At 37.7% G+C, this 26,662-nt stretch overlaps 1 protein-coding gene across 1 annotated transcript in view; it reads right to left on the bottom strand.

Moving 5' to 3' along the window:
- Positions 1-26,662, bottom strand: part of STK26 (serine/threonine kinase 26) — a 62,034-nt gene that overhangs the window by 9,303 nt on the left and 26,069 nt on the right. Inside the window, exons 3-4 of the mRNA XM_061177701.1 lie at positions 9,429-9,659; positions 1,390-1,446 (exon numbers count right to left, since the gene is read on the bottom strand). Of these exons, the coding sequence (XP_061033684.1) occupies positions 1,390-1,446; positions 9,429-9,659 (288 nt within the window). The remainder of the gene's footprint in view (positions 1-1,389; positions 1,447-9,428; positions 9,660-26,662) is intronic.

Here is a 26,662-nt window from a genome sequence, read left to right as displayed (position 1 = left end):
ACTATTGTGTAATCAAACCATGTGACAAGAGAAATAGAGCTGAGATCATTTAACGGCAAGAGGAGAATGAGACCTGACTCCATATGCATGAAGGATTATTATCCAAAGAAACACCAGTTATGTTCTCTCACTAGACAGAAGAGAGAAAGAAAAAAATGAACTTGAGCTTTACGATATAAGAATTACATTAGACACAAGGAAGGATGACCTAACTCAGCAACTGATTAAACTGAGATGAATTCCTAGAAGATGAGGCTCTCCATCAAGTTTAATTACCATTTCTTTAGAATGGTTTAAGTATGGTTCTGTTTAAAGGGAAGAAAATTGCTTATGGTCATTTCTGTTCACAGGATTATTTGAAACTTTGGAGTCACTGGCAGTCAGGATGAAAGCCTTTAAAAAATATTTGATTCCTTTCAGTCAGAGAAACTCATCTCCACTTTAAAAAATAAGAATTAAAATTACTTTTAGAAACAGCAGACTCTATCATTTCAAAGGCAGAAGCATATTATATAAAAGTCATATAATATTAAACATGGAAGAGGAGCTTAGTGCAAATTCTTTGTTTTATAGGACATCCAAGTCCAAGGAATTTATGCGTCTGGTTCACAGTCACAGATTTAGTTATAAATAGAGCCAGCGCTAGAACCTCAAACTCCCACAGGCCAGCCCAGTGGTTATTATACTACACAAACTTGTCTCTAGTCATTCATATTGCATTTTAAATACAATGTCATATTAATAAAGATTTAAAAGGCGGGGAACAACACTGACAGAATCACACCACTTGGGGAAAACAACCAGTGTTTCTCAAAAACATTTCATGCACGAACATATCTTCATTGGTTAGAACTTTTCCCGCACACTGCAGGATTGTAGCAGCCTGGTCCCTGCCCACTAAAATGGCTGTGGCACTTCCAAGTCATTGTGACAAAGATGCCATCACATTTCCAAATGACCTATAGAGGGGCAGAGAGAACTCTGCAGAGAGCTGGGTCTGTAGGCCTTCTTGGTCAGAACCCAAGAGCCAATTTTAGAGACAGTTATCTGAATGATATCTTTTTAAAAAATCTAAGAACACTGAGTCTTCTCAGGGATAAGCATGTAAAGTAAAACTCTAAACTGACGGCAACTGTCACACACTCATTCCTAATTTGGGGGGAATTTTATTTTATTAAGCTGTTTGCATTTCTTATATACTTTAAGAATGCCAGCAACGTGCGGAACCCTGCAATACAGCTGAATCTATATAAGAGTAGTGGTCCTGAAGACAGAGTGAACATATTAACTAAACAACCGCTTAGCTTGTCCAAAAACCATTGCTTACTCCAATTAAAAGAGAAAAGTGCAAGTATGGATATACGTGTGTAATTATTTAAAAATACTTACAAGATCCAGTGCTGAACCGCCACCCAGGTATTCCATTATTATCCATAATTTTGAACCCTGTAAAAGCCATGAAATAGTTTAATAATTATAAACCTGAGCCAAGTAACATACTAGCATAAATGTTAAATCTGACATACTAATGTACTGGTTCTAAAATATAGGTTTAAAATTAGTTGTTTGGAACTCAGAATATATTTTTCCATAGAATATTACAAATGAAAGTCAAGTTCTGAGTCTTGGCCCTCCCTGAAACCTATTTAGCATATGATACAGCTAAATAAATAACACATTATTGTTCCTTATTGTTTAACTGTTAGTAACTTTTATAAAACCCAGAAAAAAACCATCGCTTTAAATTATTTGGAATAATGATACTGAAAGGAAAAGATAGTTACATTAAAGAATGAGGAGGTAAATAGAGACTTGTAGAAATTTTGAATGGGTCTTCTGGGTACTTCCCATGTGATTTTAGAGTTTGAGGACACTGGGTATTGTGCCTTATTTTAGATTTTGGCTTTTGTTTTAATGTACTTTACAACTTTTACCAACCAGGATTAACGGGGATTTTTTGTACACATATGGAACCTAGAAAGAACATTGACTCCCCTCTCCCCCGAGGTAAACGGATAAAAGAAAGGGAGTGTGTAGCTTAAAAAGCATTATGATTAATCCATGTAGAATTAACATCACTGTAAGTTGTACAAGAGGAAATGGAGCTCATAGGGGGAACACGTGTATTTGAATTACAAAACAGGTGTACACACACACACACACACACACACACACACATACCATTCAGCTACATCAGATAAAATTTGGAATAAATCATTAAATCATTTTTCTTTCAGCTATAGTTTGAAATACGGGCGACATCTCTCCCTCCATACCATTTCATGAGTGGTATTCTCTGAATTATTGTAGGACCACGGAATTGACTGGAAGCGGAATGGTTGGTTTTGCTAAACTGGCCAATAGCCAAGTTGTGAATGGATTGTGTTCCAAAAGTCCATTTTTAAGTAAGGTGTTTGGAATTTGGAAAGCAAGCATTTTCCCATAAAAATAATGCCTAGGTTCCTGGAGCAGTGTCCTCCAAAAAGACAATTTAACACAAAGGTATCCATAGTATAGCAGAAAGGATACCAGAGACACTACCATTTATACCATAACAATGTTTCGAGGGGAAAATATATTCAGTGTCGTGCTTCAATTTGGGATGCCAGGAACACATTTCTCACCTTTACAGTCCCAGCTGTGGAATGAAGATTCTCAAGCTGTTGCCAGGAGTCCTCAAACTCCAAAATCCCTGGGAGGTACTCAGGAGTTCCATTCAAAATCGCCAAGTGTCTCCATGAGACTGGGGCTTTATTATGGCAGAGAATGGACTCCAATAACATGATGATGAGTATTTAGGGGACACTGTAGTGGGGGGAATGGGTTGTGGTGTAGGGTAAGGGTCCGGGGAGGGAAGGCTCAGTTAAATTAAGATGCTGACATTATGTAGGATGTATAAGAGAAAGAAAGGAACAATGTCCCCCGCCCATCTTGACATCAACTCTCTCCTGTCACAGCAGGCCAGCTTGAACTGAGAAGAGAAAGAGTGGTGTATACAGTAGGAAGGAGAGGAAATAAATCCCCATACAGTGGGAGAGGAGAAGAGTTCCAGGAGTGGTTCATGTAACTTGTTTTCATGTATAGAAATTAGGACTCAGAACATGAGAACTGTGAACCTGATGCGTCTTCATACTTTTTTCTACAGAAGAAAAAAGTGTTTCTCACAATGCCGTACAGCCTGAGAAGTTTTTCTTTTGCCACGTTTTTTCCCTAAGTACTACATTCTACCTCATGAATTCAGAATGCTTCCCATTCACCTGACATTCAAAGAAAAATAAAAAGATCTTATAAAACATGTTTATCTGTTTTGCAGTTCTGCATGAATGAAAACACCTGTTTTCCAAGTTAAAAACAATGTGTGTCTTTTTGTTGGTACCCATTCAAAACAGAAACTTACCAAAATGTATTCATAGAAAGCTTAAAAAGTCATTAAACTTATGACTAAGCAAATTCCCGATCTGAAAAGAAGGCTTCCTCTTTGCAAGTGAGCTATTCAGTGGAACTAGGACTCTTCTGAAACAGGCAGGGAACCAGAGCTGCCTCATAGCTTTTCTGGCTGCTTCCTTCTGATTGTCACTTCTGCAGACAAGCCTCGCTGGAGGATGGTTATAGGTCCAGACATTCAGAAGACTGCGAGGCAGGCAGGGGAACTGAAGCGAGGCCCGAGTGGGCACAGGCAGGAATGGCGAGCTGGTGGGGCTCCTCCCTACTCAAGGAAGCTTAACCCACACAGGCTCTTACTCGTTCCTTGTCCACAGCAGGTCTTAATGAAAACACCAGTCACAAACCAAACCCAACCAAAAAACCTAGACCCTGTGTTTGTATTCTTTTGGGGGACTACAATTTCTATCTTTGATTTCTGGTAAAAGATGTTTGTGTTGGAGAATGCAAATATGTGTGTTTGGTTTGTTCTTAAATAATTTAAAAGGCTAAGATGATATCTACATACTGGTTTACAAATCCAAAAGAGCCAAGTGACTCTAAACCTCTAAATCATAACCATATATCTGGCACATTTAAGTATAGGAAGTCCCTGAAGGAAAAATGTCACTTCTCCAATTATAAAATGATCCAAATGTTTTAACAATGGGTTGGAGGAGTTAAGTTTAAAGTCCTGCATCAGGGACTTCCCTGGTGGTGCAGTGGTTAATAATCCGCCTGCCAATGCAGGAGACACGGGTTCGAGACCTGGTCTGGGAAGATCCCACATGCCATGGAGCAACTAAGTCTGTGCGCCACAACTACTGAGCCTGTGCTCTAGAGCCCACGAGCCACAACTACTGAGCCCACGTGCCACAACTACTGAAGCCCATGCGCCTAGAGCCCGTGCTCCGCAACAAGAGAAGCCACCGCAATGAGAAGCCTGCGCACCGCAACGAAGAGTAGCCCCCGCTCGCCGCAACTAGAGAAAGCCCACGCGCAGTAACGAAGACCCAACACAGCCAAAAATAAATAAATAAATAAAATAAAGCCCTGCATCAACATGGGTGGTCAATTAGGGGTTAGGAAATGGCTCTCTGTTCCAAAATTCAGAACCCCTAAAGAGTAAGTACTTCAAGAAGTAGTTACAGATGTAGAAAACAAACTTATGGTTACCAGGGGGTAAGGGGGGAGGAGGGATAAATTGGGAGATTGGGATTGACATACACACACTACTATATATAAAACAGATTACTAATAAGGACCTACTGAATAGCACAGGAAACTCTACTCAATACCCTGTAATGGGCTATATGGGAAAAGAATCTTAAAAAGAGTGGATATATGTATATGTATAACTGATTCATTTTGCTGTACACCTGAAACTAACATAACATTATAAATCAACTATACTCCAATAAAAATTTTTAAAAAGAGTTAAGTACTTCAGAGTTATACTGTTTACTGGGGAGAAGTTGGAGCCTAGTTTTAACAAATCACTGGTGTCTGGAGTATCAACTCCATCACCCCATGGGGCCTTTGAATTTGCCACTAAAGCAGACACTTGGCTAAAGGGGGAAGAAATGCTACTGTGGAACTTGGAATTCATTTGCTTATAGAAAAAATGTTTAAAAAAACATTTAAAATACCCATTATATATATTTATGAGATAATTATTGAACATAGATCAAGTACATGTTGAATTAAGTAGGTTGGTCTATGAAGTAAATAGCCAATCATAACACTGACCACATAAACCAGCATGTGTAAGTAAAATAAGCCAGTCACCAAAGGGCAAATGTTGTATGATTCCACTTATATGAGGAGTCTACGGTAGGGAAACTCATAGAGACAGAAAGTAGAATGGTGGTTACCAAGGACTACGGTGAGGAGAGAACGGGGAGTTATAGTTTAATGGGTACAGAGTTTCAGTTGAGGAAGATGAAAAAGTTCTGGAGATGAATGCTAGTGATGGTTGCAAAATCACATGAGTGTATGAAATGCCACAGAACTGTACATTTAAAATGGTTAAAATGGTAACTTTTGTGATATATATTATACCACAATAAAAAAAAGAAACAGAATGTGAACTCTTATCTTACTGCAAGGAATACTAGAGATCATCTTGCCAGATACTTTACCAACTTGGAATCGTTTTCTTCCAGTCTAGAATACCTTGTCTATACCCCACCCTCACATCCCAAACCCTATCAAAATCATACTCAAGACCCACTTTAAATGCTATTCCCCACTTTTTGGGTTATTGCACTTGATGCACCTACCCACAGATAAGTGGGAGATATGAGATAAGTTAGATATACCTATCTGGGGCTAAGGAGAGAGGCTGAAACCAGAGACATGAATTTAGAAATTGTCAGAATAAAGTAGATGAGACTGACCAGGGCAAATATGCAGAATGAGAGAAGTGCACAGAGTAGGTGACCGAAAAATAAATATCTGCTGAATTGAATCTAATATGGGGCTTCTTAGAGGTGTATTATAGGAAGTTTAAAGCTATTCTTATTTTGAGAAAAAAAACCACTGTACAAGGAGGAAATATCTCCCTCTCCAATTTCCTTCAAGTTTTATAAGAAAACTATGATTTTTAAAAATTAAAGAATATTCCAGAAACACTCACCATACATTGGAAATAAGCACACACAAAAGTCTCAGGAAAAATAATGAGAAGGAAACAAAACTGTACAGACTCTATTCTGGAATATTCTACTTCAATCATTCAATTCTTTTTTTTTTTTAAATAAATATCAGTCGTTGTGGTATGTGGAGGGGGGCATATTTCTTTAACATAAACAGAAATCTAAAAGCAATTTTCAGCAGCAAATAAAGGCATGATTCAAATTCTATTCAATGCCTGAGTGAGCTTCATTTTAAGATTTACATCGAACTAGAAAAATATTTAAAGATTATAAAAGATTCTTCCAATGTTATGAGATCAGAAGGGAAGGGTTTGCTTATTTTAGCACTCGTCATAAAGACTGACTTTGTCTGTCAAGAAAATCTGCAGTGAAGTAAAATTAAAGGAAAATATTGTGGTCATACTGATGTGTCTGTCTGGTTTTTACTCTTGTTTTTAAAAACGAAGTTATACAGTGAGCTCAGTCAAAATGAATACCTAGTACATTTTTGCATGTCTCAAGGAAAGTACTACAACTACATACAGTTTCAGAGAGCATATAATTTTCTCTCAAGTGCAATAAATTTTCCTCCAGCTAACAGTGAGGGTTTTGGTTATGTCCTGTGTTAGGACAACCTGACAAGAACCTGTATCCTACTTTACTCAATTAGCTTGACTCACAAACTCTCCCATGTCATCTGAAACAGAAGGATGGGCCACAACAAGAACATAAGTCGATTGATGATGCAGTTCTCCGATGGTACTTAGAGGATGTAGCCTTGATTTCACTGACTGAACTAAACAGAACCCTGTTATATTTGATGTGATTTTAGTTTAAAAAAATGTAAGCCTGTAAAGTCACACTATGGTTTAATATAAATGGAAAATAAACAAGTGGTCAATTTAAGAAAGTAATTTAAATAAATGGTATTAAAGAGTTATAAAATCATATTTCTTTTTCTCTGTGCATATATATGTATATCCATATAGAGATAATATGTGTGTGTACAAATAATCTAGATACAAATATAATCAATAGCAGCCATCTGTGAATTTCTACAATTTTATCATGAAGTAACATGTTCTTCAAAGTAGGCTTTCTCATCATGTATTTTAATCAATGACGGGTAAACGAGATAAAAATAATGCAGTTTAATTCTGTAAGAAGACATCTTGGATAACAGTTTTGTATCACTAACTGGCCTGAGAACATTAAACAATCAAGATTTGGAGAAAACAAACTATCAGTTTGATTTATTAAAAGATTAAGTATTTTTTGGGTGACTGGTACATGTATACTATAAGGAAAATTTTTTTAAACGTGAAATCTTAGGAATAAATAATAAAAACAGAGTTACAATTCATTTTCCATGGGAGTACTGAATATGAATAAAGAAAGGTTGTAAGCAAACAATAAAACTCAATACCATGTCAGTACCCATTTTCAATATAATATACAATAGCGCATTTTAAATAGGGCTTCTTTAATATAAGTCAGTCACCAAAACTAGCTTATCTGATACAGGTGCCTAAAAATAGCAAGTGTTCAGATTTGCTCTAGAGTGGGTCTGGAATTACAAGGATTCAATCCAGAAAGAGTAAACCAGAATAAGCAAAACACACACACACATCACCACCACCAACAACAAATTCCCTGGGCTGCCTACAACCACGCCTGCTATGGAAATTAGAAGGGAGACCTAAAACCACTGAGATTGAATGACCACCCCCATAGGATTCCTAAAAAGGAATCTGACCCACTAAATAAGCTTTTTAGGAAAGAATATAAAAGCAAAGTGAACCACAAAGAATCAAGTAATTAGGTATACAGTAAAATAGAGTAATGGCTAACACTTAAAAGTATATTGCATAGGAGCTACCAGCAGTATCACCTCCTCTTGGAAGCCTTTCCTTCATACCATCATGGAAAAAAAGGGTAGAGGTGACCATTTTCTTATTTATGCTTCATCTGTACCTTGTACACATTCAATCACAAAATCTACACCATTTTAGTGCAATATGAGACTGTGAGCTTTTTAATGGCAGGAGTTGTTCACTTTTACATCTCCATAACCTAGTACAGTGTGTGACACATAGTGACTGTTTGGCTATTTAATGATTCATTCTACTATGCATTACTGCCACAGTCACCTAATTCACGTACTATTAGAATAAATTAGGCTCTGTGGGGAATTCCCTGGCAGTTCAGTGGTTAGGACTCTGCGCTTCTCCTGCAGGGGGCCTGGGTTCAATCCCGCAAGTCACACAGCGCGGCCAAAAAAAAAAAAAAAAAAAGGTTAGGCTCTGTAAAGAGCCAGGGAAATCGATGAATTTTTATATCAGTATTAACTAATATAGATAGTTTATCCTAGGGTATATTTGATCAGCAGAACATAAAAAGACAGCATCAATTTTTGTGCAGGCCAACAGCCTGATGGGTTATAAACACACCCTTTTGGCCTAGAGATAGATGGACAAACAAACAAACAAAAAACCGTCCCCCTTGTAAGCCCTGAAAATCAAAGATCTAACTAATACTGCCCTCCTTTGAAAAATATCAGTATGGGGATACATTTTTTTAATTTTAAAATAATTTAAACTCTAAGCTAGATTTTTCTAATTATTTATTGTTTTATATTTCAATAGACACAAATCCTGACTCTATAAATATGGAACCCAAGAACTCTTGGGTTTTAGTCACCAAAGAGTTTTCTGTGATGCAGTAATAACTCCATCTGCTGGAACTTCAGGTGTCTGCTAATTCCATAATCCTGGAAACTAAAAATCCAACTTTTTTTTGGTGGGGGGAACAGATATTAATCTATTTAATTCCATTTCAACAAATATTTATCATGTACTTAAGATGTGCCCTGCTCTGTGCTAAGTGATGTGAAAACCAAGACGGGTTGAACTAAACTCCCTGCTGTCAAGAAGCTTACAACCTAGAGGGAGAGAGAGATGTGTAAATAACCACCATAACTCAATGGAATAGTGACATGCTTACATATGCCATCAATTCTGAGGTTGAGACGGACTGGACCATTGAGAATAATGTGTAAAAGCCCAGGGAGAAAGCTCTTTCCTGGCAAAGGATATGTCTCAAGGCTCAGCTGCCTTTCCGTTCCTCCATCAACCCAAAAGTTCAGGTGTGGAAAAATGTTGCAGCTGAGTACTGGGATGCATTCAGGATACAGCTGCTAAATCTAAAAACAGTCTATTTTGGCACTACAAATGGAGCTGAATTCTGCCTGGAGGCCAAAGGCTGTCAAATCCTAATTTAAGACATTGTCTTTTGAAAAACAGAATTAAAAAAAAAAAGAAATACTTATAATGAAAATACCTTATGACTTAAATAATCCAGCGTACACATTACCTTTAAATATGATCCATAGTATTTTGTTACATATGAGCTGTCACACTGACTCAAAACAGTTATTTCTTGCTGAATGTCTTCAATTTCATCTTCGGCTTCCTCGAGGTCTATGATTTTAATAGCAACCACTTGCTGGGTACGGTTATCAATACCTTTGAAAACTTCTCCAAAGGAGCCTTTTCCAATGCGTTCTAATTTTGTGAACAGTTCTTCTGGATCGGCTATATTATTCTAAGGGGGGGGCGGGGAGAGAAAGAAAGGAAAGAGCACAAACATTTTGCATCAAGTTTTTAAATGAAGGAAAATAAATCACATAAGACAATACCACATTAAAAAAAAAAAAGCATACAAACTCCCTTGACTCTCCGCATGTGCTTTGTTAGAACAACTGTATCCCAAATGTCCAACTAGTCCATATTCTATTGGATCACCCACACTAAGTGGGCTTAGCTGATCCTGCTACCACAATCTCCTATAGCAAATGTTGTCTCTGGTGCACACCAAAGGGCCAGACTCTTTTTAGAATAAAGCAGCTGAATACACACAATTTGCACATTAATGCAATGGTAGTGATAATGAGAGAATACCTAATCTAAGCTATAGGTAGGTGAGTTGTTAAAATTCTTACATTCCACCAGCAAAATATTACCTTTTAACTCTCCTCTCTCTCCAACTTGGACATCCTAATCACTGCACCTATACTTCTAAACCACCATATAAACAACACAGAGCACAAAAGACCCAAGAATCTACAAGTCCTTTTTTTCTTCTTTACTTGGGATCCTATCTGTATGTAATGTTCTCATCAATGGCTGAAATAAGATTCTATGCTTTTATCATGATTGCAAGTACTCATAAGGGAATGGTAATATGTTGAACTTTCACAACACATCTCACAGTAGGAATCCAGAATAAATCAATATTTTGCTACAACAAAATCTGAATCAAGCATAAGGTTTTAGGTTAACAGATGTATAGGCATGACTTAGATTTATAAATTCACTGTCCTTTCCTGATTCAGAAATACCCTTTATCTAACAGTGTACAATTTTGAATTCAAATTTTACTCCCACAAGATAACCTTTAACCTTACTTAAACTCATATTGCTGAATATATACTACTGATCAAGTAGAAAAAAAGATTTCCAAACCTCACAAAAATAGCATGTTATTAATTTATTATTTTTTATTTATTTTTATTTTTTCATGGGAAGGCATTTTATTTTAAATATAGAAGTGTATACATGTCAATCTAATTTATACTTAAGTACTTTATTAGTCCAGACCTAAAACCTTACTTTGAGTTCCTTCAAAATATAGAAGGATGCCATATAGTTCTGATGAACTGTCTATATTTAATTTGTTAATTGGACCTAGATTATCTGTTCACTTATTACAGTTTAACCTGATCATCAATTTCAGGAGACAAATTATTGAGTTAGCATGTTCCCTTATATCTTCTTTTATTAGACAAATAGATCATTAAAGTTTATTATTTTTCTGTCAAGTTTGTTGCACCATCATCACCAAATAGACCCAGTAAACTGCCTGCTTTTGAGTAACTTAAAAACTTATGACTGATTTTAAAGAATTTCACCAATTTTTCTTTTTTCAACCAGCCTAAATGACAGTTCGCACATGACCTGCTTAATTTATAAGCTTCCCCATTCTCCTTGATTGGATTTTTTCTATTTCTAAAAGACACTCTCCATGTATGCCATAGTCTCTTTGATATGGCAAGCTACTTGTTATCCCCACCCACCTCTAGTATTCACATGGGACAAATACATCTTCAGCTGCCCATATGAGCTTTTAAAAATAGTTTAGGCTTCGTAGGTTGCAAATGTTTCTTTAATGCTAACATCTTGTTATAATACCTTCTCCAAAACTTGCGTACCATTGTTATTGATTTACTTGGTGCTTAATTTCTTACCAAGACACTGTGATTAGTATCACATAGTATAATAGCTAACCCACAGGTTACCTCTGCCTACATTTGGTGATGGTTCTTGTCTTTCTAGTACCTTGTGGCAAAAATACTCGCCAAATAGCTCAGTGATAGGTTCACCACCCTGTAACTTCCTAAATTCAGTGAATTTGGAAAAATAAAAAGAGCAAATCTTTCAGTTTTTCTGACGTAACTACAAAATAATCTAAAAGTTATAAATATACCATTGATTAAAAAGTAGATAGTATTGAATATGTACTTTCTGATAACACAGTCTGGACTAGGAGGTATATTAACTCTATAATGAGATTTTTTGTTGTTGTTGGAAGAAACAAAGATTAAATCCTCATCTTCTTAATTCGTGTTTTAAAAGGATTTGACTGAAACAAGCAACCCTAGGGAGAACACAGCTGTTCTTGATTTCTATAATAAATGGGTTCCTGAAAGTATGTAAATCAAAGATTTAAAAATCAAGTCACATTTTGAATTTTAAACATGCTCTGAAGTGAATCCTAACTCATCAATAAATATAATTTAAGATTTTCAATCAAGGAATACCAAGTTGGAAAAAGAGAAAGATCTCTCATTTACACAACATTTGCACTTCCCAATCTTTTATTTTGGGACTAAAACTTCTCATGCAAAACCCTAATTTTCAGAGTGGAGGGAATCTTGAAAACAAGTTTTCATTAGTATAACCTCATCTCCCTGACTTCCTGAATCTGGGATAGATAATACCTAAGTTCTAACTCCCCATTCACCACGTCGCCAGCTTCTTAAACCAAAGTAAGACATATTTCCTTTTGGTTTTTCATGCAAGGGCAAAAGTCAAGTAAATAAATGGTAAACACTCCAAGCAATGCAATTTAAAAACCACCTTTGTAAAGACGCTGGCTTGCCCAATCATTCACATTCACTCTTCTTTACAGCCTCTAAGAAAATCAAGTCAGCTCCCTCTCAACACAAATCAGATAGTCTCTTAAGAATATTAAAATTTCTAAGTCTTTCTATCTCTATTGCAAAATTAGTTTACTGCTATATCTGTGCTTGCATTGCCTTCTTAAAGCCATAGCCCAGGAAGGAGCTCTAAGTTCTGCAGCAGCAAAAAGGATGAATGGCTAAATTAATGTCACATTGATTTACAACTAATGGTAGATGACTTATACATGTTGCACAAAAATGCATCTGTGAAAATGAAAACCTCAGAGATCCATCTCAGGACATTCTCATTATTCCTTGACCTTCATCACCTGTCCTTAGCTTGGATTTGGACTCTTCAGCTATAGGTACATTGTTACAAATTTAAGTCTTAGACAGTATCATCGCCACTAAAACAGCAAAGATAACAACCTTTTAGTATGGAAATACTCTGAGGAAGTCCAAAGGGGAAAAATGTAGGATGATCATCTTACTTGTCTCCTGCGGAAAGTCAGGGGCAGATGGGAGGGAGATCAAGATGGCAGAGTAGGAGGATGCTGAGCTCACCTCCTTCCACGAACACATCAAAATATATCTTACATATGAAGCAACTCTTGCTGAAAACAACCTGGAGCCTGACATAAAGGCTCTTCTACAACCAAGGCTATAAAGAAAGAGTTGCACAGAGTTGGGCAGGAAGGGAGGAAAAACGATCTAGTTGGGACAAGTGCCCAAGTAGGGGACACACAAGAGGCAGGGGATAGCACAGCCTCAAGGATCCTCCGTGGGGAGTGACGGGTTCAAGCCACATGTTGGGCCTGACTCTGGGAAGACGAGTCTCCTTAGCTGGTTTGAAAACCAGTGGGACTTACCAGAGGACTGTAAGAAACTGACACTCCACTCATGAAGAGCATGCACACACTTGCTTACTCCCAGGGAACAAGGTGGAGGAAACAGACTGAAAACTACCTGGAGCTCTGGCTGGTTTCCCGCAACTGCCACAGCCTGCTCCCCAGCCTGCACCAGGTGCCCACTCCAGCCTCTCTTGCTCTGGTGCAGCTCTCCACCGCCACAAAGGCTGTTGCTGCCAAGGAGAGTGTTCACACTTAGAGAGAATGGAGCTGCCTCGGACCCAACCCTGCCTCTGAACAAGGGGAAGGCAGCCATTACCAGCATGCACACGAGGAAGCAGCAGATTGAAAATTGCCTGGGGCTCGGACTAACTTGCTGGGACTGTCCCAGCACTTACCCCGGCCTGTCCCGCAGGCCCCCTCTAGTACCTGTTGCTCCAGTGCTGCTCTCCACTAGGGCAGAGGTGCCATTGCCAGGGGGGTGGTGCACACACTTATAGAGGGAAAGGAACCAGCTCGGACCTAACCTTCAGGGCTCCTGCTCCAGTACCTTGGGCACCAGCTCTGCCCCCAGTGAGGCGGTGATGGCCGCTGAGCATAGAAGAAGCCCTGGCTCAGGCTCTAGGCTTTCCATCTCCAGCACCACCTTCTACCAAGCTGATAGCTGCCAGCACACCCTGGGGGAAGATGTGACTCTTGCTCACGTCAGATCCGGCTCTCCTACCATAGTCACTGGGCACACGTAGACTGCATAGGGATGCTCCCACAGAAGCATCAGATAGGTAACTCTTTCACCTAACTTCATAGAGACAGAGAAAGTTAAACAAAATGAGAAGACAGAAGAATATGTTTCAAACGAAAGAACAAGAAACAAAAAACCTGAAAAAAATCCTAATGAAACAGAGATAATTAATTTACCAGATAAAGAGTTCAAACCTTCAGTAATAAGAATACTAGCTGAACTTGGGGAAAGAATAGATGAACACAGTGAGAATTTTAGCAAGTAACTAGAAAGTATAAAAACGAACCAGTCAGAACTGAAGAATACAATAACTTAAATGAAAAATACACTAGAGGGAATTAACAGAAGATTAGGTGATACAGAAGAATGTCTAAGTGATCTGGAAGATAAAAGAATGTAAATCGTGCAATCAGAAGAGCAAAAATAAAAATACATTTTTGAAAATGAGGATAGTTTAAGGGGCTTATGAGACAACATCAAGCATACTAACATTTGCACTGTAGGGGTCCCAGAAGGAGAAGAGAGAGAGAGAAAGGGGTAGAAAATGTACTTGATGAAATTATGGATGAAAAATTCCCGAAGCTGAAGAAGGAAATAGATTTCCAGGTACAGGAAACACAGAGAGTCCTAAACAAGATGAACCCAAGGAGAACCAGACCAAGACATATCAGACTTAAAATGGTGAAAGTTAAAGATAAAGAGAGAATTCTAAAGTCAGCAAGAGAAAAATAAAGAGTCACATACAATGGAACCCCCATAAGGCTATCAGCTGATTTTTCTGCAGAAATTTTGCAGGCCATAAGGGAGTAGCATGACATATTTAAAGTGCTGAAAGGGAAAAACCTACAACCTAGGATACACTACCAAGCAAGGCTATGATTCAGAATTGAAGGAGAGATAAAGAACTACTCAGACAACCAAAAACTAAAAGAGTTCATCAATAGTAAACTGACCTTAGATGAAGAGTTAAAGGGTTTTCTTTAAATGGAAAAGAAAAGGCTATAAGAAGTAAGAGTTTATAAGAAAGGAAAAATCTCACTAGTAAAGGAAAATATATAGTAAAGGATGTAGACCAATCACTTAAGTAAACTAGTATAAAGATTAAAAGACAAAAATTGTAAAATCAAGTACAATGATACAAAGGTAAGAGACAAACATGAAGATGTAAAATATGTCATCCAAAACACACAATGTGGGGCAGAGGAGTAAAAAATGTAGATCTTTAAAATGTGGTTGAACTTAAATGACTACCAGTTTAAAACAAGTAGATATAATTATAGGTCAACATATAGGAAACCGATGGTAAGCACAAATCAAAAACCTACCATAGATTAAAAAAAAAAAACTAAAAAGAAAGGAACACACACATACCATTTAAGAAAATCTACAAACCACAAGGGAAGAAAAGGAAGAAGAAATGAACAAAGAAGTACAAAAACAACCAGAAAACAAGGAATAAAATGGCAATAAGTAGATACCTATCAATACTTACTTTAAATGTCAATGGACTAAATGCTCCAATCAAAAGACATAGGGTACCTACTGTATAGCACAGGGAACTCTTCTCAATACTCTCTAAAGACCTATATGGGGAAAGAACCTAAAAAAGAGTGGATCTATGTTTATGTATAACTGATCCACTTTGCTGTACAGCAGAAACTAACACAACATTGTAAATCAACTATACTCCAATAAAAGCAAAACAAAACAAAAGACATAGGGTGGTTGATTGGATAAAATAACAAGACCCACATATATGCTGTACAAGAGACTCACTTCAGAGCTAAAGACACACACAGACTGAAAGTGAGAGGATAGACAAAGATATTTCATCCAAATGGAAATGACAAGAAAGCAGGGGTAGCAATACTCATATCAGACAAATAGACTTTAAAACAAAGGCTACAACAAAAGACAAAAAACGGGCATTATATAATGATAAATGGATCAATACAAGAAGAAGATATTAAATTCATTAACATGTATGTACCCAATACAGGAGAACGTAAATATGCAAGGCAAATCTTAACAGACTTAAAGGGAGAAATTGACAATAATACAATGATAGTAGGGAACTTTTAACACCCCACTTACATCAATGGACAGACAACCAAGACAAAAAATCAATACGGCAACAATGGTCTTAAATGACACAATAGACAAGTTGGACTTAATAGATATCGACTTACATGATATTCCATCCCAAAAGAGCAAAATACACATTCTTTTCAAGTGCACATGAAACGTTCTCCAGGATAGATCACATGCTAGGCCACAAAACAAGTTTCTCAACAAATTTAAGAGACTAGAAATTAGATTAAGCATTTTTCCCAACCACAACGGTATGAAACTAGGAATCAATTACAAAAGAAAAATGGGGAAAACACAAACAAGTGGAGACTAAACAATATGCTACTAAAAGACCAATGGGTCAATGAAGAAATCAAAGAGGAAATCATAAAATACCTCAAGACAAATGAAAGTAGAAACACAACTTTCAAAAATCTATGGGAAGCAGGGGAGACCTTCAAGATGGTGGAAGAGTAAGACGTGGAGATCACTTTCCTCCCCACAAATACATCAGAAATATATCTACATGTGGAACAACTCCTACAAAACACCTACTGAACGCTGGCAGAAGACCTCAGACTTCCCAAAAGGCAAGAAACTCCCCACGTACCTGGGTAGGGCAAAAGAAAAAAGAAAAAACAGAGACAAAAGAATAGGGACAGGACCTGCACCTCTGGGAGGGAGCTGTGAAGGAGGAAAAGTTTCCACACACTAGGAAGCCCATTACTGGCAGAGACGGGGGGTGGCAGGGTGGAAGCTTCAAAGCCAAGGAGGAGAACGCAGCAACAGGGGTGCAGAGGGCAAAGCACAGAGATTCCTGCACAGAGGATCGGTGCCAACCAGCACTCACCAGCCCGAGAGGCTTGTCTGCTCAACTGCCAAGATGGGTGGGGGTAGGGACCTGAGGCTCCAGCTTCTTCAGAGGTCAGATCCCAGGGAGAGGACTGGGGTTGGCTGCATGAACACAGCCTGAAGGGGGCTAGTGCACCACACCTAGCTGGGAGGGAGTTGGGGAAAAAGTCTGTACCTGCCTAAGAGGCAAGAGACCATTGTTTCGGGGTGCGTGAGGAGAGGGGATTCAGAGCACTGCCTAAACAGGCTCCAGAGAGGGGCACGACCTGGGGCTATCAGCGCGGACCACAGAGACGGGCATGAAATGCTAAGACTGCTGCTGCAGCCACCAAGAAGCCTGTGTGCAAGCACAGGTCACTCTCCACACCTCCCCTCCTGGAAGCCTGTGTAGCCTGCCACGGCCAGGGTCCCGTGATCCAGGGACAACTTCTCCGGGGAACACACGGCGCACCTCAGGTTGTTGCAACATCATGCCGGTCTCTGCCGCCGCAGGCTCGCCCCACATTCCGTACCCCACCTTTCCCCCAGCCTGAGTGAGCCAGAGCGCCCTAATCAACTGCTACTTTAACCCCGTTCTGTCTGGGCAGGGAACAGATGCCCTCAGGCGACCTACATGCAGAGGCGGGGCCAATCCAAAGCTGAACTCCAGGAGCTGTGCGAACAAAGAAGAGAAAGGGAAATTTCTCCCAGCAGCCTCAGGAGTAGCAGATTAAATCTACACATTCAACTTGATGTACCCTGCATCTGTGGAATACCTGAATAGACAATGAATCAACCAAAATTTGAGGCAGTGGACGTTGGGAGCAATGATATATACATATGTTTTTTCCTTTTTCTCTTTCTGTGAGTATGAGTATGATTCCTTGGGTGATTTTCTCTGTATAGCTTTGCTTTTACCATTTGTTCTGGGGTTATGTCTGTCTGTTTTTTTTGTTTGTTTGCTTGTTTTTTTCTTTTTCTAATTACTTTTTACTATTTTTTATTTTTAATAATTATTTTTTATTTTAAAAACTTTATTTTTCTTTCTTTCTTTCTTTTTTTCTCCCTTTTCTTCTGAGCCGTGTGGCTGACAGGGACTTGGTGCTCTGGCTGGGTGTCAGGCCTGTCCCTCTGAGGTGGGAGAGCCAACTTAAGGACATTGGACCACCAGAGACGTCACGGCTCCACGTAATATCAAACAGTGAAAGTTCTCCCAGAGATCTCCATCTCAACGCTAAGACCCAGCTCCACTCAACAACCAGCAAGCTACAGTACTGGACACCCTATGAGAAACAACTAGCAAGAGAGGAACACAACCCCACCCATTAGCAGAGAGGCTGCCTAAAATAATAATGTCACAGACACCCCAAAACACACCACCGGACGCTGTCCTGCCCACTAGAAAGACAAGATCCAACCTCATCCACCAGAACACAGGCACTAGTCCCCTCCACCAGAAAGCCTACACAAGCCACTGAACCAACCTTAGCCACTGGGGGCAGACACCAAAAAGAATGGAAACTACAAACCTGCAGCTTGCGAAAAGGAGACCCAAAACACAGTAAGTTAAGCAAAATGAGAAGACAGAGAAACACACAGCAGATGAAGGAGCAAGGTAAAAACCCACCAGAACAAACAAATGAAGAGGAAATAGGCAGTCTACTTGAAAAAGAATTCAGAGTAATGACACTAAAGATGATACAAAAGCTTGGAAATAGAATGGAGAAAATAAAAGAAACGTTTAACAAAGACCTAGAAGAACTAAAGAGCAAACAAACAATGATGAACAACACAATAAATGAAATTAAAAATTCTCTAGAAGGAATCAACAGCAGAATAACTGAGGCAGAAGAACGGATAGTGACCTGAAAGATAAAATAGTGGAAATAACTACTGCAGAGCAAAATAAAGAAAAACGAATGAAAAGAATTGAGGACAGTCTCAGAGACCTCTGGGACAACATTAAACACACCAAAATTCGAATTACAGGGGTCCCAGAAGAAAAAGAGAAAAAGAAAGGGACTGAGAAAATACTTGAGGAGATTAGAGTTGAAAACTTCCCTAATATGGGAAATGAAATACTTAAGTCCAGGAAGTGCAGAGAGTCCCATACAGGAAAAATCCAAGGAGAAACACACCAAGACACATATTAATCAAACTATCAAAAATTAAATACAAAGAAAAAATATTGAAAGCAGCAAGGGAAAAGCAACGAATAACATACAAGGGAATACCCAAAAGGTTAACAGCTGATCTTTCAGCAGAAACTCTGCAAGCCAGAAGGCAGTGGTAGGACATATATAAAGTGATGAAAGGGAAAAACCTACAACCAAGATTACTGTAACCAGCAAGGATTTCATTCAGATTCGATAGAGAAATTAAAAGCTTTGCAGATAATCAAAAGCTAAGAGGATTCAGCACCACCAAACCAGCTTTACAACAAATGCTAAACAAACTTCTCTAGGCAAGAAACACAAGAGAAGGAAAAGACCTACAATAACAAACCCAAAACAATTAAGAAAATGGTAAAAAGAACATACATATCAATAATTACCTTAAATGTGAATGGATTAAATGCTCCAACCAAAAGACACAGACTGGCTGAATGGATACAAAAACAAGACCCATATATATGCTGTCTACAGGAGACCCACTTCAGGCCAAGGGACACATACAGACTGAAAGTGAGGGGATGGAAAAAGATATTCCACGCAGGTGGAAATCAAAAGAAAGCTGGAGTAGCAATTCTCATATCAGACAAAATAGACTTTAAAATAAAGACTGCTACAAGAGACAAAGAAGGACACTACATAATGATGAAGGGATCAATCCAAGAAGAAGATTTAACAATTGTAAATATTTATGCACCCAACATAGGAGAACCTCAATACATAAGGCAAATGCTAACAGCCATAAAAGGGGAAGTCGACAGTAACACACTCATAGTACGGGACTTTAACACCCCACTTTCACCAATGGACAGATCATCCAAAATGAAAATAAACAAGGAAACACAAGCTTTAAATGATATACTAAACAACATGGACTTAACTGATATTTATAGGACATTCCATCCAAAAACAACAGAATACACTTTCTTCTCAAGTGCTCATGGAACATTCTCCAGGATAGATCATATCTTGGGTAACAAATCAAGCCTTGGTAAATTTAGGAAAATTGAAATCGTATCAAGTATCTTTTCTGACCACAATGCTATGAGACTACAATCAATCACAGGAAAAATTCTGTAAAAAATACACACACATGAAGGATAAACAATAAACTACCAAGTAACCAAGATATTACTGAAGAAATCAAAGAGGAAATAAAAAATTACCTAGAAACAAATGACCATGAAAACACAATGACCCAAAACCTATGGGATGCATCAAAAGCAGTTCTAAGAGGGAAGTTTATAGCAATACAATCCTAACTCAAGAAACAAGAAATACCTCAAATAAACAACCTAACCTTACACCTAAAGAAATTAGAGAAAGAAGAACCAAAAACACCCAAAGGTAGCAGAAGGAAAGAAATCATAAAGATCAGATCAGAAATAAATAAAAAAGAAATGAAGGAAACGATAGCAAAGATCAATAAAACTAAAAGCTGGTTCTTTGAGAAGATGAACAAAATTGATAAACCATTAGCCAGACTCATCAAGAGAAAAAGGGAGAAGACTCCAATCAACAGAATTAGAAATGAAAAAGGAGAAGTAACCACTGACAAGGCAGAAATACAAAGGATCATGAGAGATTACTACAAGCAACTATATGCCTATAAAATGGACAACTGGGAAGAAATGGACACATTTTTCGAAAATCACAACCTTCTGAGACTGAACCAGGAAGAAATAGAAAATATGAACAGACCAATCACAAGCACTGAAATTGAGACTGTGATTAAAAATTTTCCAACAAACAAAAGCCCAGGACCAGATGGCTTCACAGGCGAATTCTATCAAACATTTAGAGAAGAGCTAACACCCATCCTTCTCAAACTCTTCCAAAATATACCAGAGGGAGGAACACTCCCAAACTCATTCTAGGAGGCCACCATCACCCTGATACCAAAACCAGACAAAGATGTCACAAAGAAAGAAAACTACAGGCCAATATCACTGATGAACATAAATGCAAAAATCCTCAACAAAATACTAGCAAACAGAATCCAACAGCACATTAAAAGGATCATACACTATGATCAAGTGGGGTTTATCCCAGGAATGCAAGGATTCTTCAATATACGCAAATCAATCAATGTGATACACCATATTAACAAATTGAAGGAGAAAAACAATATGATCATCTCAATAGATGCAGAGAAAGCTTTTGACAAAATTCAACACCCATTTATGATAAAAACCCCTCCAGAAAGTAGGCATAGAGGGAACTTTCTTCACCATAATAAAGACCATATATGACAAACCCACAGCAAACATCATCCTCAATGGTGAAAAGCTGAAACCATTTCCACTAAGATCAGGAATAAGACAAGGTTGCCCACTCTCACCACTATTATTCAACATAGTTTTGGAAGTTTTAGCCACAGCAATCAGAGAAGAAAAAGAAATAAAAGGAATCCAAATCGGAAAAGAAGAAGTAAAGCTGTCACTGTGTGCAGATGACATGATACTATACATCGAGAATCCTAAAGATGCTACCAGAAAACTACTAGAGGTAATCAATGAATTTGGTAAAGTAGCAGGATACAAAATTAATGCACAGAAATCTCTTGCATTCCTATACACTAATGATGAAAAATCTGAAAGAGAAAGTAAGGAAACACTCCCATTTATCATTGCAACAAAAAGAATAAAATACCTAGGAATTAACCTACCTAAGGAGACAAAAGACCTGTATGCAGAAAACTATAAGACACTGATGAAAGAAATTAAAGATGATACAAACAGATGGAGAGATATACCATGTCCTTGGATTGGAAGAATCAACATTGTGAAAATGACTCTACTACCCAAAGCAACCTACAGATTCAATGCAATCCCTATCAAATTACCACTGGCATTTTTCACAGAACTAGAACAAAAAATTTCACAATTTGTATGGAAACACAAAAGACCCCGAATAGCCAAAGCAATCTTGAGAAAGAAAAACGGAGCTGGAGGAATCAGGTTCCCTGACGTCAGACTGAACTACAAAGCTACAGTAATCAAGACAGTATGGTACTGGCACAAAAACAGAAATATAGATCTATGGAACAGGATAGAAAGCCCAGAGATAAACCCATGCACATATGGTCACCCTATCTTTGATAAAGGAGGCAAGAATATACAATGGAGAAAAGACAGCCTCTTCAATAAGTGGTGCTAGGAAAACTGGACAGCTACATGTAAAAGAATGAAATTAGAACACTCCCTAACACCATACACAAAAATAAACTCAAAATGGATTAAAGACCTAAATGTTAGCCCAGACACCATCAGACTCTTAGAGGAAAACATAGGCAGAACACTCTATGACATAAATCACAGCAAGATCCTTTTTGACCCACCTCCTAGAGAAATGGAAATAAAAACAAAAATAAACAAGTGGGACCTAATGAAACTTAAAAGCTTTTGCACAGCAAAGGAGACCATAAACAAGACGAAAAGACAACCCTCAGAATGGGAGAAAATATTTGCAAATGAAGCAACTGACAAAGGATTAATCTCCAAAATATACAAGCAACTCATGCAGCTCAATATCAAGAAATCAAACAACCCAATGCAAAAATGGGCAGAAGACCTAAGTAGACATTTCTCCAAAGAAGATATACAGATTGCCAACAAACACATGAAAGAATGCTCAACAGCATTAATCATTAGAGAAATGCAAATCAAAGCTACAATGAGATATCATCTCACACCAGTCAGAATGGCCATCATCAAAAAATCTACAAACAATAAATGCTGGAGAGGGTGTGGAGAAAAGGGAATCTTCTTGCATTGTTGGTGGGAGTGTAAATTGATACAGCCACTATGGAGAACAGTATGGAGGTTCCTTAAAAAACTAAAAATAGAACTACCATACGCCCAGCAATCCCACTACTAGGCATATACCCTGACAAAACCGTAATTCAAAAAGAGTCATGTACCAAAATGTTCATTGCAGCTCTATTTACAATAGCCAGGACATGGAAGCAACCTAAGTGTCCATCGACAGATGAATGGATAAAGAAGATGTGGCACATATATACAATGGATTATTACTCAGACATAAAAAGAAATGAAATTTAGTTATTTGTAGTGAGGTGGATGGACCTAGAGTCTGTCATACAGAGTGAAATAAGTGAGAAAGAGAAAAACAAATTCTGTATGCTAACCCATATATATGGAATCTAAAAAAAAAAAATGGTTCTGACGAACCTAGGGGCAGGACAGGAATAAAGACGCAGACCTAGAGCATGGACTTGAGGACACACGGAGGGGGAAGGGTAAGCTTGGACGAAGTGAGAGAGTGGCATGTACTTATATACACTACCAAATGTAAAATAGATAGCTAGTGTCAAGCAGCCACATAGCACAGGGAGGTCAGCTCAGTGCTTTGTGACCACCTAGAGGGGTGGGATAGGGAGGGTGGGAGGGAGATGCAAGAGGGAGGAGAATGGAGTTATATGTATATGTATAGCTGATTCACTTTGTTATAAAGCAGAAACTAACACACCATTGTAAAGCAATTATACTCCAATAAAGATGTTAAAAAAAATCTATTGGAAGGAGCAAATGCATTTCTAAGAGGCAAGTTTATAGTGATAAAGGCCTTCCTCAAGAAAAAAAAAATCTCAAACAGCCTAACCTACAATCTAAAGGAATAGAAATAGAACAAACAAAGCTGAACATCAGCAGAAAGAAGGAAATAATAAAGATCATATAAGAAATAAATGAAATAGAGCCTAAGTAACAACATAAAAAAATAAATTAAACTAAGACTTGCTGTTTTGAAAAGATAAACGAAACTGATAAACGTCTACTAAGAGGAAAAGAGGACCCCAATAAAACGAAATACAAAAGGAAAGAGGAGAAATTACAAGTGATACCACAGAGGTACAACAAATCATAAGAGAGTACTACCAACAGTTATATGCCAATAAATTGCATATCTAGAAGAAATGTACAAATTTCTAGAAATATGCAACCCGCAAAGGCTGAATTAAGAAGAAACAGAGAATTTACAGATTGATCACTACTAGTGCAACTGAATTTGTAATAAGAAAAACTCCCAGCAAACAAAAATCCAGGATTGGATGGCTTCACAGGGTAATTCTACCAAACATATAAAGAAGAGCTAATACCTATCCTTCTTAAACTATTCCAAAAAATTGAAGAGGATGGAACACTCCCAAATTCATTCTGTAAGGTCACCACTACTGTGATACCAAAACCATACAAAAACACTATAAGAAAGGAAAATTTTAGGCCAATATCGTTGATGAATATAGATTCAAAAATCCTCAACAAAATATTAGCAAACCAAATACAACACTTAAAATGATCATACACCATGATCAATCGGGATTTATTCCAGGGATGCAAGATTGGTTCAATATTTGCAAATCAATCACTGTAATATACCACACTAACAATAGTAAGGACAAAAATCAAATGATCATCTCAATAGATGCAGAAAAAGCTTTTGACAAAGTTCAACATCCATTCATGATAAATACTCTCATCAAATTTGGTACAGAGGGAACACATATCAACATAATAAAGGTCATTTATGACAAACCCACAGGTAAAATCATACTCAATGGTAAAAATCTGAACATCTTTCCTCCAAAATCAGGAACAAGACTAGGATGCCCACTCTCACCACTTTTTTCTTTAATGTCACATGGCCATATGGTTTTTTAAAAACATTTATTTATTTTATTTACTTCTTTTTTTTTTTTTTTTTGGCTGTGTGGGGTCTTCGTTGTGGCACGCAGCCTTCTCTCCAGTTGTGGCGTGTGGGTTTTCTCTCTCTAGTTGTGGTGTATAGGCTCCAGAGCGCGTGGACTCTGTAGTGTGCAGGCACACGGGCTCTCTCGTTGAGGTGCGCCAGCTCAGTAGTTGTGGCACACGGGCTTAATTGCCCCGTGGCATTTGGGATCTTAGTTCCCCAGCCAGGGATCGAACCCACATCCCCTGCATTGGAAGGCAGATTCTTTACCACTGGACCACCAGGGAAGTCCCTCTCACCACTTCTAACATAGTATTGGAAGTCCTAGCCACAGCAATCAGATAAAAAAAAGAAATAAAAGGCATCTAAATTGGAAGGAAAGAAGTAAAAACTGTTACTACAATATTTGCAGATGACATGATACTTTATGTAGAAAACCCTAAAGTCTCCACCAAAAAAATAAATAAATAACATAGTTAAGTTACAGGATACAAAATTATATACAGAAATCTGTTGCTTTCTATACACTACTAATGAACTATCAAAAAAAGAAATTAAAGAAGCAATACCACTTAAAACTGCATCAAAAAGAATAAAATAATTGTAATAAATTTAACCTAGGAGGTGAAACTCCTATACTCTAAAAACTATAAAACATTGATAAAGGAAACTGAAGATGATACAAAGAAATGGAAAGATATCCTGTGTCATGGACTGGAAGAATTGCTATTGTTAAAATGTCTATATTACCCAAAGCAATCTATAGATTTAATGCAATCCCTATCAAAATATCCATGACTTTTTTTTTTATAGAACTAGAACAAATAATCCTAAAATTTATATGGAACCACGAAAGACCCTGAATAGCCAAAACAATCTTGAGAAAAAAGAGCAAAGCTGGAGTATCATGCTCCCTGACTTCAGACTGTACTACAAATCTACAGTAATCAAAACAGTATGGTACTGGAATAAAAACAGACACACAAGTCAATGGAAAAGAATAGAGGGCCCAGAAATAAACCCACACATTTATGGTCAATTTGACAAAGGAGACAAAAACATACAATGGAGAAAAGATAGTCTCTTCAATAAGTGGTGTTGGAAAATTGGACAGCTACATGTAAAAGAATGAAATTAGAAAATTTTTCTCACACCACATACAAAAATAAACTCAAAAGGGATTAAATACTTAAATGTAAGACTGGAAACTATAAAACTCCCAGAAGAAAACAAACATAGCAGATCACTCTTTGACATAAGTCATAGTATTTTTTTTAGATCTGTCTCGTCAGGCAAAGGCAATAAAAGCAAAAATAAACAAATGGGAAGTAATTAAATTTAAAAGCTTTAGCACAGCAAAGGAAACCATTGATAAAACGAACAGGTAATCTACTGAGTGGGAGAAAATATTTGTAAATGATATAACTGATAAGGGGTTAATATCCAAAATATATAAACAGCTCATCAACTCAATATCAAAAAAACAAACAACCTGATTTAAAAATGGGGAAAGGACCTGAATATACATTTTTTCAAAGAAGACATACAGATGGCCAGCAGGCGCATGAAAAGATGCTCAACACCACTAATCATCTGGGAAATGCGAATCAAAACCACAATGGGATATTACCTCACACCTGTCAGTATGGCTATCATCAAAAAGACCACAAATAACAAATGTTGGCGAGGACGTTAAGAAAATGGAACCCTTGTACACTGTTGGTGGGAATGTAAATTGGTGCAACCACTATGGCAAACAGTTTGGAGGTTCTTCAAAACACTAAAAATAGAACTACCATATGATCCAGCAATCCCACTCCTGGGTATATATCCGAAGATAATGAAAACATTAATTGAAAAAGATATATGTACCCCAAAGTTCAGAGAAGCATTACTTAAAATAGCCAAAATATGGAAACAACCCAAGCGTCCATCAATAGATGAATGGATAAAGAAGATGTGGTATATGTATCCAATGGAATATTACTCAGCCA

The sequence above is a fragment of the Eubalaena glacialis genome, chromosome X, assembly GCF_028564815.1.
Source record: "Eubalaena glacialis isolate mEubGla1 chromosome X, mEubGla1.1.hap2.+ XY, whole genome shotgun sequence".
Lineage (NCBI taxonomy): Eukaryota > Metazoa > Chordata > Mammalia > Artiodactyla > Balaenidae > Eubalaena > Eubalaena glacialis.
This window is presented reverse-complemented; position numbering and strand designations above follow the sequence as displayed.